The sequence below is a fragment of the Brachyhypopomus gauderio genome, unplaced genomic scaffold (genome assembly GCF_052324685.1).
Source record: "Brachyhypopomus gauderio isolate BG-103 unplaced genomic scaffold, BGAUD_0.2 sc77, whole genome shotgun sequence".
NCBI classification, from domain to species: domain Eukaryota; kingdom Metazoa; phylum Chordata; class Actinopteri; order Gymnotiformes; family Hypopomidae; genus Brachyhypopomus; species Brachyhypopomus gauderio.
Window position 1 is genome coordinate 871613 of NW_027506898.1, and position 12923 is coordinate 884535.

At 41.3% G+C, this 12923-nt stretch overlaps 1 protein-coding gene across 1 annotated transcript; it reads left to right on the plus strand.

The window, feature by feature from the left end:
• Positions 1-3: 3 nt before the first annotated feature.
• Positions 4-12502, plus strand: kitb (KIT proto-oncogene, receptor tyrosine kinase b). The gene is made up of 21 exons (XM_076990762.1): positions 4-161; positions 1676-1945; positions 3233-3517; positions 3761-3900; positions 4150-4324; positions 4497-4683; positions 4966-5081; positions 5202-5316; positions 5630-5814; positions 6256-6362; positions 7504-7630; positions 7944-8048; positions 8290-8400; positions 8772-8910; positions 9115-9176; positions 9303-9403; positions 9499-9621; positions 9834-9945; positions 10044-10143; positions 10306-10411; positions 10615-12502. The coding sequence occupies exons 1-21, from the start codon at positions 107-109 to the stop codon at positions 10777-10779; spliced, it is 2886 nt and encodes a 961-aa protein (XP_076846877.1). The 5' UTR covers positions 4-106; the 3' UTR covers positions 10780-12502.
• The last annotated feature ends 421 nt before the right edge of the window (positions 12503-12923 follow it).

Genomic DNA, 12923 nt, shown 5'->3' on the forward strand with positions numbered 1-12923 from the left:
TTAAGGAACGGTAGACTACACACACACACACACACACACACACACAGCGCGAGGACGCGAGTGTGGTAACCGTGGCGCAGTCACGCTTGTGCATGGGGGAGAGAAGATGGGACGCGTTTGGACTGTATTTACAGTTACATTCTTATTTTCTTTACCAGCAGGTAAGATTTTCGACCAAAACTTATTTCTTTACGTTTGAAAGCCATTCACTATTCAGCATGAGCTATAACTATTATTTTCATGTTCGTTTAAGGTGGTTTTGAATAAGCGTCCCGTGCAATGTTGATTATGTCCATTAGTTTTATCGGAGTTCTCAAACTGGGATTAGGGCGAGATGAATGGGCCGGTTGTTTTGTAGGCAGATGGAGCTGTGACGGTTATGGCTTCTCATTTCTTTTCGTTTGCAAGCTGTTCACATTATAGGTATGCAAACAAAACATGTCTAATTAGCTACCTAACCTAATTTGGACGTTTTGGTAGACTTTATGCTGTTATGTACAAAAATACGCACTGCCCATGTGCTTTGTTAAGTTTGTCAATAATTGATAAGTTTGTAATTAGAGTCAAGGTCATAAATTCACTGCGTTCAGTGTTATACGTTTAAACTACCTACACGTTATGGAATAAATGGAAAAACAAAAGAGCAGCAAGAAAAACACCAGCTTGGCGTATGTATGTTCTAGAGAAGGCTCGGATCCTCACCTGCTGTGTCTCAGCTGTGTTACAACATGCTCTCACTTAACGGTAATTCACTAGTTTCACAAAATTTACATACACATTCCAAAGAAAAACAAACAAATAAGAAACGTGCATAACCGCAGTCCGAGACAGCGCGATCCGCATTCCTGGCAGCAACAGGTGCTGACCGGGGCTGGTGTGGCACTGCGCAGCGGTAATTACTTAGTAAATATTATTAAAGTAATAGCCGTCACTCCCTTAAGTTAAGTACATTTATTTCACGTGGAGCTATCCAAAATTTCACTCTTGGAATTCTTTATCATAAAGAATATTTCAAAAAAAGCATGCGCATCATTTCTACGCAATATCGAAGCGTTAATAAACGTATGTGGTTGTTTTAAGACCTCACATGATAAATCATAGCAATTCTTGAGTTCCTGTTTTTTTTCACACTGACGCGGGAGAACAGTCACAAGAGAAATATCGCTGTAAGGCCTTCAACGGTTACGCAAATAAGAGGCCCAGTCTTGGAAAGTCATGAGCATTCACAGTGGTTTACCTTAAGTACAACAACATAACGGGGAAATAAATTTTATTAAACCTTGAGCTCCCAAATGTTTCATATTTCTGTGTTTAAGTGCTTTTGCACAAAGATCAACAACCCATAAGCTTTTTTCTCTCTTTCTGGGAAGTGGTAGAAGTGTCAGCTCTTTAAACAGCAGGACGTCCAAAACAAAAGTGTAATATCTGGACTTTGGCTTTGGCAGGTCCTGACAAAGATTCCAGCCAAACTGCATTACAAGACAGCAGAAAATGTGCTTCCTGAGAAAATAGTGCTTGATTGTGTAGGGAAATGTAGACCAGTCACCCTGTACAGTATCTACGTGCCGCACCAAACTTGCAACTGCTCAAGAATAAGCCACCACCAGCTCTTGTAAAAAAGCTGCTCCCTTTCATGTAGGAAGAGTAATAACATGAGTAATTCCTCCTTGTGTAGGCTGGTTCAAGCCTATCATCTTTCCCGATGCTCCTCACCTGGTCATTCTGAAGGGGAATCAGCTAGAGTTGCGTTGCCATGATGATGTGCAGGGGGGTGTGGGTAGTTTGCGGTGGCAGCGGGAGAAGGGGCGCAGAATCGAGGGAGAGCACGATGAAGATGGAGCCGCTGTCATCAGCCTCGTCTCCAGCCAGCCACAACACATGGGGCGATACACCTGTGAGAACGCCATAACAGGAGAGAAGAGTTCCATCTACGTTTATGTAAAAGGTGTGAGTTCTTGCTCTTTCTTAAAGATGTGTGTGTGTGTGTGTGTGTGTGTGTGTGTGTGTGTGTGTGTGTGTGTGTGTGTGTGTGTGTGTGTGTGTGTGTGTGTGTGTGAGAGAGAGAGAGAGAGAGAGAGAGAGAGAGGGAGAGACAGGGAGGGAGAAAGGGATGGAGGGAGGGAGAGAGAGGGGGAGAGAGAATACATACACCAATACACAAAAGCTGTGGTGACATATCTAAACTGAGCTATGCTAAAATAGGCTATTGATGAGTACATGAAAAGTGAAACCAGTAAAAACAGTTTTCAGCCCTAGTGGTGAGATTCTGCCTTACACCCTGAAAGGCATTCCCTGCTTCACTGTTATTGTGTAACTCCAGGAGGGCTGGACTGTCCTCTAAAGATGGCTGACTCAATACAGCATGTACTTGTGCCCTGGGGAAGTCTGAGGACTCTTAAGAGTCTTTATTGTTAGCCTGAAAGCTAGGCTGGCAGGACGTAGCTTAGTATACACAACTGCAAAAAAGCAGTAAACATCAACAGTGGAGAAATGAGGCACAGCACAGGACCTTAACAGCTCAAACAGATTAATCGGCAAAACGAAAGATGAATGTTCTGGACCGTGTATGTTTCTGAAGAGTTCAAAGATTAAAGGTCTCTGAAATATAGTAATACTGATTAGTTATTCAAAGTTCTGATTAGTTATTCTCATTTTGCTAAGGGAAATAAATTTTTCTGATACTGGATGTTTTTGGTCTGTATTAAGTGAGCCTGAAATATGTGGTGTGCTGTGCGAAGGGAACCATAAATTATTATTTTGATGTAATATGATGTTTGATGCTCTTGATGGTAAATTTTGGGGAGAGTCGGTGTAGTCACCACAGAAAGAAAGAGACGAGGACAGAACACAAGATGATTAAAAGATGATGCTGAAAATCTTTGGTTAGTTTATATATGGCAGTAAGTCAATAAGGATTTTTATGATTAAATGCAAATGTGTATATTAAAGCTATAAATATAAGCCCTTACAAGAACAAACAAAGCAAACACTCAGTAGAGCCTTTACATGTGATACTGCAGTCAGGATGTTGCTATTGTCATGTTATTTGCCAGTGTAACTTCAAGAAGGACAGCTTAGCAGGTCCATCAGTGATATTGAATACTGTCTACAGCAGTTAGGCTTGGGTATATTCAGCATTAAAGGTGGAATTGCCTCTTATGTTATGTAAGCCACGGATCTATATTAAGTTTTCTACCTATCAGTGATCCGTGGCCACTCTCTCGCCCATCAGATCTGGAGAGCGCCTTCGTGCGCTCCATGGTGAACGGCCTGCTGGGTCGTGAGGGTGAGGACCTGACTCTGCCGTGCCTGGTGACGGACCCGGCCGTCACGCACCTCTCCCTGGTCACCTGCCGCGGTGCCTCTTTGCCGGCTGGGCTCACCTACAGTGCCGACCCGCAGCGTGGAGTCACCGTCTTCGCGTTGTCCAAACCCTACGAGGGATGCTATGTCTGTACCGGAGAAGTGGCCGGCGTCACCGTGAGGTCCGGAGAGTACAACGTAGATGTGCGGCCAGGTCTGTTACCGGGTGGTGGTTGAGGGGAGTGTGTGTGTTTGTGTGTGTGTGATTGAGTGTGTGTGTGAGAGAGAGAGAGAGATGACAGAGACAGAGGCCATCAAACGTCTTGCAGTTATCCCAACAGTCATTTCATTCAGTGAGGTGTATTGTGTGCTGAAGATATTGGAGTCATATATTAAATTACTAAGGCATTGCCGTTAATTAATTATTAAATGGATCTACTCTATTGTGTATGTGCAGTCCCAGACTCGGCCCCCATAATCAGACTGTCTAAGCCAGACAGTGTGATACTGATCCAGGATCAGGAATTTGAGCTTATCTGCAGTACCACTAACATTAACCACAACTTCCATCTGAGCTGGAGCTTCCCTCCAAGAGCGGTGAGACACAGTCACACACACACACACACACACACACACACACACACACACACACACACACACACACACACACACACACACACACACACACACACACACTCACACAGACACACAAACGCGCTACATGTACCAGTGCTAGTATATAAGCCTAACCCTTCACATATCCTCACTTATCAAGAACTTATCTTCCCACAAAAATTGTAAATAATTATTGTAGTTTTCTCATATTATTCCTCCTGATATCTATAGGTTCAGAGGGCCTTGGAGTCTCAGGCCTCTCACATCTTACCTGGTTCCCGTGGTTACAAGCGCTCAGCAACCCTATGGATTAGAGCAGTTACAATGTCTGACTCTGGGACCTTTCGCTGCCAAGCCCAGAACGAGAGAGGTGTCTCCACAGCAACCGTTCATCTTGATGTATATGGTGAGTGACAGTGGCTTGTGTACGCATATCAGTTGATACAACAATGGTTTCTGCTGCCTAATAGAAGAGGTAACTAAGTATTTGCATTACTGTGTTCATGCTAAGCTTTTTTAAGGAGCTTTAGGAGTGTTGTCGAAAAAGTTATACATTACAGTGTACTTTTGTCTTGCAGAGCGCGGCTTTATTAACTTAACAGAAGGAGAAGATAAGGTCATTGAGGTGAAAGAGGGAGAGAGTCTAACGCTCCGAGTGGAGATCACCGCGTACCCCAAACCTGACGTGGCCTCCTGGACTTACAACAAGCAACAGCTGAAAAACACGTCTGAGCACGTCATCACGCTACACAAGCGACATTACAGGTGCGTGAGTCTGTGTTCGTTCCCTCTCACTGCCTTCCCCCGGTGTGGGGTAAAGATCAGGTGCCTGGCAACTGCTTGGCTTGGCACTGAAGAACCACTCCTTATGTCAAGATTTGCACTGCGGTAATTGCTTACATAATCCGGATTCGCTGACATCAACTTGTGAGTTTCTGGCAATGCAACAAAACTAAAACTTTCAGTAGAAAAAATTTTAGTCCTGGCGTAGCTGGAACTGTCTTGTTAACTCTTGATTAGTTTTCCTGCTGTCTGTTTGGTTTGTAGGTACATCAGTGAACTGAAGCTGGTTCGTGTTCATGGCTCAGAAGGCGGGATATATACTTTCTCAGCCAATCACAATTATGCATCTGTCAACCAGTCTTTCTCTATTCATGTGATCTGTGAGTTGAAAATGTGCATTTTTGTCTTATTCCCATCCATTTATCTTTTCTCTGTCTTCTTTTTCTTTAATGTTTGTGGTGATCTGTAACAATAGTTTTGAAATAGTCGCTTTTTCTCAGGTAAGCCTATGATTGTTGCCCAGGAGGGGCCTATCGATGGACAGGTGAAGTGTGTGGCATCAGGGTATCCTGCCCCCAAAATTTCCTGGTATTACTGTGAGCTTCCACACACGCGGTATGACCCACAAAAGCACATGCGCGTACACACACACTCACAACCACAGTCACAGTTGTGAAATAACGCAGAAAGTAACAACAGCAATAGTAATTCCAAAATACGATTTGGCATGAAACTATCTCAGTTGAAAAGAAGTAAACAGGCTTACATCTGGCACAATCTTAGTACTACCACAGTTATTATCAAATGGTGGCAAACTGTAAAACTGAGTACAAATGACTCATAGAGTAAACTGTATGCTAATGAGACTTAGATGAGTGTGCTCTCATTGGTGTAAGCTAATGAGACTGAGATGACTGTGCTCTCATAGGTGCTCCCAGTTGGTGAACGCCACGCAGGAAAATGAGGATGTTGCCATAGTGACAGTTTCAGGGTCTGAGTTTGGCCGCACCGACGTGGAAAGCCGCCTCAACATAAGCAAAAGAAAATACCACACGCTGGAGTGTGTGGCTACATCACAGGGAGAGCAAGCACACACACTGTTCTCCATCAGTGGTAAGATTCACAATACACACACACACACACACACACATACGTACACACATACGTACACACATACACACGTAAGCCTCACGGTAAATGTTAATTCACATTAACAGAAACATCAAGTAGAAACATGTACATCTGCTTTCCCACTCACACACACACACACACACACACACACACACACAGATTTAGAGGGATTATTTTGTGCAGTGTATGCACTGTAGGACTTGACACTGGCACTAAGCTCATGTCTCATCAGGTCTCTATTACCGACTCCTCCACGTTGTGGCCTAGTGAATGTGATGTGTAATGATTAGTATTGTAAGAGTGTTGTGTGCGTGTGGTGTATAATGATTAGTGTCATAAGAGTGTTGTGTGCGTGTGGTGTATAATGATTAGTGTCATAAGAGTGTTGTGTGTTGTGTGCGTGTGGTGTGTTTCTCCTCTCAGAGCGGACCGTTCCCCATAAACTCTTCACCCCTCTGCTGACTGGCGTTGTATCAGCCGCTGTGTTTCTCAGTCTCTTTTTGATTGTGCTCCTCTACAAGTACATGCAGGTAAACATATCATGCTGAATCAGAGTAATAATGAGAGGATCAAATTATATAACAAATGATTTGCTTCTTTCCAATGTTAGAATGTTATGTTCGGAAGAAATGACGCACATGTACGTTATAAACAGCTCCTCTTTATTTGTCTTATAACCAACAAAATCAAATTTACTGGACACTTGCTGAACCAAATATATGTAATATGTTAATCTATATAATATGATAAAATACTGCAGTATCTGTGATAAAAAGCCATTACTTAGTTTTTTACTATAAAAGTCTTTTATAATTGCTTTATTTAACTTACATTTTAATTTAGAGCTGCTATTTGTATGCAATTAATTATTAATTATTAACCCCCAATAGGCCTATCGCTTGGTAAGAGTACCACTCAACACTGTCTTTATTGAACTGTATGCTGAAACTCAAGCTTTTATTTTGACGGGGCATTCCTAGGACTCATTAAGAAACCGCAGTCATTCTATTTAGTTTCTTGCCCAGAACTGAAACAATAGATTGAATAGAAGAAACAATACAAGGGATAATAAGGTAGTGCTAGACAGCCGATGGCTACAACGTCATGTTGGTTATTTGTTTGGCTCCTGGAGGATAATGTGTGGAATATGCTGTGGTCCTGCCCCTCTCTAAATCACAGCTAATTTTTGGATAGTGAGGGCAAAACTATGGAGTTAAAATGAGACCCTCATGCTACCACAGACTCTGTATGCATGTGTCGGTTTGTGATGGAAGGGTGTTGGCCGGATTTCTGTAATGCTCCTTTGTGGTGTGAAAAGCCCTGTGCAAATAAAATGGATCTTAGCCCTTACAGAATAGTGAGTTATGCCATGTCACTCAAATGACCACATTTCATTTTACACCAGTATGGTGAGAATAAAGACTTGTTCATCTCAATAAGATTGAATCATCTAAATTATAAGTAAGTGCAGTCATGATCTTCACATAGATAAATGTTCAAATACAAATGAAACAGCACAGAGAATATCATATTGCTGTACAATGAGGAAAACACTAATATTTAGTGTGATGCCACACAAAGAATCATGTGAAGTCTGTGTGACGGAAAAGGTCAAAATCTGAAATGCATATTGTCATCGGCATTACTTTCTGTCCTTCCCTGTCAATGTAGAAACCGAAGTATGAGATCCACTGGAAAGTGATTGACAGTATCCATGGCAACAGCTACACCTACATAGACCCCACCCAGCTGCCATACGACCCTAAGTGGGAGTTCCCACGAGAGAGACTGCGCTTTGGTAATCAGCAGCTATCTTTGACCATGAGTAGCTCAGTAACCAGTAGCTTTTGTGATCAGTATTCTTGTACACTCTTCAGTATTCGGTTTATACGACCTCATAAAGAGATGCTAAAACAGCTTTACTGTACTGTATAAAGACAAAGAGCAAACAAGTATTGATCATTTGTTCTTTAAAGTCTGCCACTGTGGTTACCTGCAAATGCTTTACCCTGTGTAAACATTTTTTTTCTTTTTGTAATCCAATAATTTATGGCATTTTTGAATGTGAATACAGGTGAACATCTCATGATTGTGTGTGTGTGTGTGTGTAGGTAAAATCCTCGGATCTGGAGCATTTGGGAAGGTGGTGGCGGCCACGGCATATGGCCTGATCTCACCTGATACAGTTACAACGGTTGCTGTTAAGATGCTCAAGCGTGAGTACTACAAAGGCCTAATATTCTTATACTTGTGTGCGTGTGTGTGTGTGCGTGTGTGTGTGTGTGTGTGTGTGTCTAAAATCCATGTCAGCCCTAGAGTCGGATTAGGCCTTTGATTAATGGCTTCCATTGTCTATTTTCCCCTAATAAGAGGGAATTATTTTTTTTGTTTGTTTGTTTTCGTTGTGGTGCTTATGTGTACGTGTGTGTGTGTGCGCATGGGTGTGTCTCTCCACAGCAAGCGCTCACTCCACTGAAAAAGAAGCTCTGATGTCAGAACTGAAGGTTCTCAGTTACCTTGGAAACCACATGAATATTGTCAACCTGCTTGGTGCTTGCACAGTAGGAGGTAAGAGGTTAACACTCGATCACACCAAGTTAATCAAGCCTGAGGCAGGGGCTTAACCATATTCTACAGACCAGAATTTCATTTTAAAGATTAGAAGTTAACGTTTTAGACCACATTTCTGGATGTGAACATTTTGATTTTGTGTTTATTGATAAATGATTACCAGGAGGCTTGTCAACTCTAAGATGATGACGAGGTAGCTGAGGGGTGAATGTGCTGCAGTGCTAACCTGCAGTGCTAACCTGCAGTGCTAACCCGCAGTGCGCTACAAATGTGGATTTGAGTCTCACTGTTCTTGATGTGTTTGGTTAGTTTGTCTACAACTAACTTTCATTTGGGATCAAAAAGGTTTTATCTATGTCTTGCAACAGGCCCTACTTTGGTGATCACCGAGTATTGCTGCTATGGCGACTTGTTGAACTTCCTGAGGCGAAAGAGAGACGCATTTTTTAGCTCTAAAACAGGAGATGGATACTATAAAAACCTTCTTAGTCAAACACAGCCTTCAGGGTGAGTGTGCATGTGTGTTTGTGTCTTCCACAGTTTCTCTCTCCTATGGTGTTATGAATGTCTTTGTGTCATGTTTGAATGTTCTTTGTTCCATAACCATCTTTGTGTCATTTGTCTTAAAGTTACATGTAACTTATATCCACTGTTGGGTGCGTATGTGTGTACACATATCCATGTGTCTTTGTGTGTGTGGTCATGTGTTAGGGAAGGCACAGATAATGGCTACATGCCCATGAGGTCTTATCAGAAGAGATCAAAGCAAATGGGTAAGGACAACTGTATCTGTACAGAATACACTAACAGGGAAACTCAGCCAAGGATTGGCTTCTGTAATCCCAGATTAGAAATTTCATCATGACTCCTCCCCTTCCCGCTCTGTCACTCTCCTCCAGAATGGAGTGATGATGCAGACGACCTGTCACTCGATACAGAGGATCTGCTCAGCTTCTCCTACCAGGTGGCCAGAGGAATGGAATTCCTCGCATCAAAAAATGTATGAAGAACGTCGTTTATTACGTGAAAAATTAAGATGTGGTCCGACTGGTTCATTCACAATTCCTGAATGTTAACAAGTGTGTATGTTGATAGTGTATCCATAGAGACCTGGCGGCAAGGAATGTTCTGCTGACCCAGGGTCAGGTTGCTAAGATCTGTGACTTCGGTTTGGCTCGTGACATCACCAAAGACTCCAACTACGTTCTGAGAGGAAATGTGAGACTCCAAAATACAACCCCTGAACAAATATAATCCATAAATACACAAATGCACAAAAGCTTTGTTTCTTAGGTATCTACATAAAAACGGGTGCAAGATGGTTTATTGTGTAATATAAATTGGTCTGTGTGTATATGTGTGAACCATAAGAAAGTGCTGAACTACTTCAGTGGATATCTTGTTGGGTGACTTTATTATCAATGTGCCAGGCACGCCTTCCGGTGAAATGGATGTCCCCTGAGAGTCTGTTCACGTGTGTGTATACATTTGAGAGTGACGTCTGGTCCTATGGCATCTTACTATGGGAGATCTTCTCTTTGGGTTTGTATGAGAAAGTCAGCTCGAAAGATGTTCATGTATCATCATGAGTTCTCATAGTGAGGATTAGATCTCATTCCCCTGTTCCACACTGCCCACAGGAAACAGTCCATATCCTGGAGTTCCGGTCGGATCTGTTTTCTACAAGATGATCCAAGATGGGTACAGAATGAGTGAGCCAGAATTTGCTCCAAGTGAAATGTAAGAGACAGAAGTGTGTATCAGTGCATCATGGTTTCATCATGGTGGAGAACTCTATGGGCGTGTGTACATGTTCTGTATCTCTCTTGGATTTACAGTGAAGTCGTAAATAATGGACATAGTGTAAGGTGGTTGCACATATGCATGTGTGTGTGTTTGTAGTTACGAGGTAATGAGGTGGTGTTGGAGTGTTGATCCTCTGAAGAGACCAACCTTTAAGAAACTGGTGGAGAGAACAGAAATGCTACTATCTGAAACAACCAAACATGTAAGTGATACTAACTTGCATTATAATTTATTATAAATAAAATCAAACTGTGTTGACTTCTGCTGTAATTACGTTGATTCATATTTAATCCCACCTTGGTGTAATTTGGTCAATAAGCAAATTCATGATTTAGTTTTCTGCAGGTAAAAAAACCAACCTTGAGTAAATAATTGACAAAATAATACTTTGCTGGCATCCAACAGGTTTACTTGAACTTGAGCGGTAATGGAAACAGCAATGGCTGTGGGGCATTAAGTCCTCCAGCCCTGCAGAGGGCACCATCTCAGAGGCTGAGTTCTGTGGAAAGCACGACAGCGCCAAATCAGCCGCTGCTGCTGGCTTCTGGTGATGTTTTTCTGGAGCATTAGACGTGCTGAGGACCACTTAGCCTCGTCGCAATCGTAGTTCGAAAAGTGAACGTCTGAGGAAACCTTAGTGTTTGTGGACATCTGAGGAGACCTTGGTCTTCATGGACGTCTGAGGAGACCCTTAGTCTTCATTTATGGCTCAGCTTCCTGTTCCTTCCAGAGCAAGCCCATCAGCCATTTATCAGGATGTACAGATCCTTCAGTATTTCATTCGTCTGTGGCAAAATTAACATTAGTGCAAGTCTGCCCACCTTTTAAGTTGTAGCCTGTTTTATCAAGGGTTTGTTTGTTGACTTTGTCTTCCCTTTTGACTCTACACACTCAAATTGACCCTTGCATGGCCATGTTGTCTCCAGTGTAACTACTGATATGTTTATCTAAATGCCACTGAGCTCCATTTCACCATATTGATCCACGCAGTATTCCAAAGCGCATGAACAGCTGAGCTGACAGTATCTTAAGAGTCTGCTCGTTTACCAGTACATATTGCACTAGCAACAGAGCATTAGATGAACAGCATTACCACATGGACAGTCCTAAAGGACCCACAATAATGACATCATCCTGTATTCAACAAACCTTTGAAGGATGTAATTTACTTGTTGTTTTATACTTTGACCAAGGTGTAAGGCATCATTTAAATAAAACTGCTACTGCAGTTCGGAATGGATAAACATTGAGAAACACCAGTTAGCATGTAGCATTTATATTATCTAATAGTAAGTGGCTTCAATTCATCTTTAGCAAGTGTCATGAGGACGCAAGACTGTATATACACACCATGTACTGAACTGAAGGCATCTCAGCTACATGTTCCTTAATTGTTTTTTGTGTTTCAGGCAATTTGCAATAAGTTGTGTCTATTTTAAGGACTGAGTTTGTTCAAAACCCTCAAATGGATCTATAGGACAACTATAATTTCTGTATCAAGTTATATATGATGGAGCTGTGGTGGAAAACAAAAATGTGCATTTCCGCAGCGATGCTTTGATAATACAGTAGAAATAAACAAAACGTGAAAGACATGTAGAAGTCAGCTTCGAAAAAGACATCTAGACATTTGAAGGGTGATGTTTTGATATGATTGATAATAAAACAAGTGTATATGTACATGACAAATCAACGAAAGTTCCTCACTGCATCCTTTTGTATATACTACTAACAATGTATAACTCCATAGAGGATGACCACAGATGTTTAGTTCGTATACTGTTTGATTTATTTCAAGACTGAATATTATTAAGAACGGGCAAGAATAAGTGACTTGCAAAGAACAACATTTACAAATCTTTAAACATTAACCGATACGTGATCTGAGTTAGCACTTTTTTGTAGCTTTGAAATTCACATCAATCAAAGAATTAAATGTTATTTTACACATCAGATTGCCAATGTTAATGTAATTGACCATAATTGGAAGAGGTTTTATTTTAATGACCTTCGTAACATGAGAGGTCAGTTTCAGTGGATTGGACCAAATGCTGGAGAATATCCAACATGTTTTTCTTTTCCGTATTTTTATTTACATATTTTGCATTTCTTTATTTTTTTTGTCCTTCATTTTAGCTCCTTGTGTGGACGGCGAGCATATTTGTACACTTCTCACACTTTACCCTAACAACAGGGTGGAGAAAATGCACAATTGAATAATAAAAACCAAAATAAAACACAAAAATTGGCCAAAACCATACAGGTCATAATATCCCATATGAAAATCAGAATAAGTCAAAATATATTATTAAAACACATTAATATTCCATTTTTTATGGGATTTCTCTTTGAAAGAATAAAATTTTGGGAAGTGATTACAAACCAAATCAAGTCCACAAGATGTTGAATAAATGCAGCATTATAAATGTACATCTGATCCAGCAAATTCCACAAAATCATCTTTGGTGGATAATTACAGGAAATAACAGAAACAAAGAAACAAAAAAGACATTGGTCGATGGAACTGTTGCCCTGATCCAATCACCAGTGATATGCTGTTTGGTTTGTCTTAAAATTCAACCACTCTGAACACACAATCCACAAATATACAGATCTTCAAAAGTGTTGGGTGGATGGCAGTATAAGGAATAACTTGGTCAAGGACAGATGGACGTCATTCATGTGTTCTGTAATGGAAGTGTGTAAGACAGCAA

Excerpts from the sequence above, each read along its gene's own strand:
- kitb (XM_076990762.1), top strand. The coding sequence starts at position 107 with ATGGGACGCGTTTGGACTGTATTTACAGTTACATTCTTATTTTCTTTA. Across the intron at positions 3,901-4,149 it reads GGAGCTTCCCTCCAAGAGCG|GTTCAGAGGGCCTTGGAGTC; the intron begins GTGAGACACAGT and ends TGATATCTATAG. Across the intron at positions 8,401-8,771 it reads TGGTGCTTGCACAGTAGGAG|GCCCTACTTTGGTGATCACC; the intron begins GTAAGAGGTTAA and ends GTCTTGCAACAG.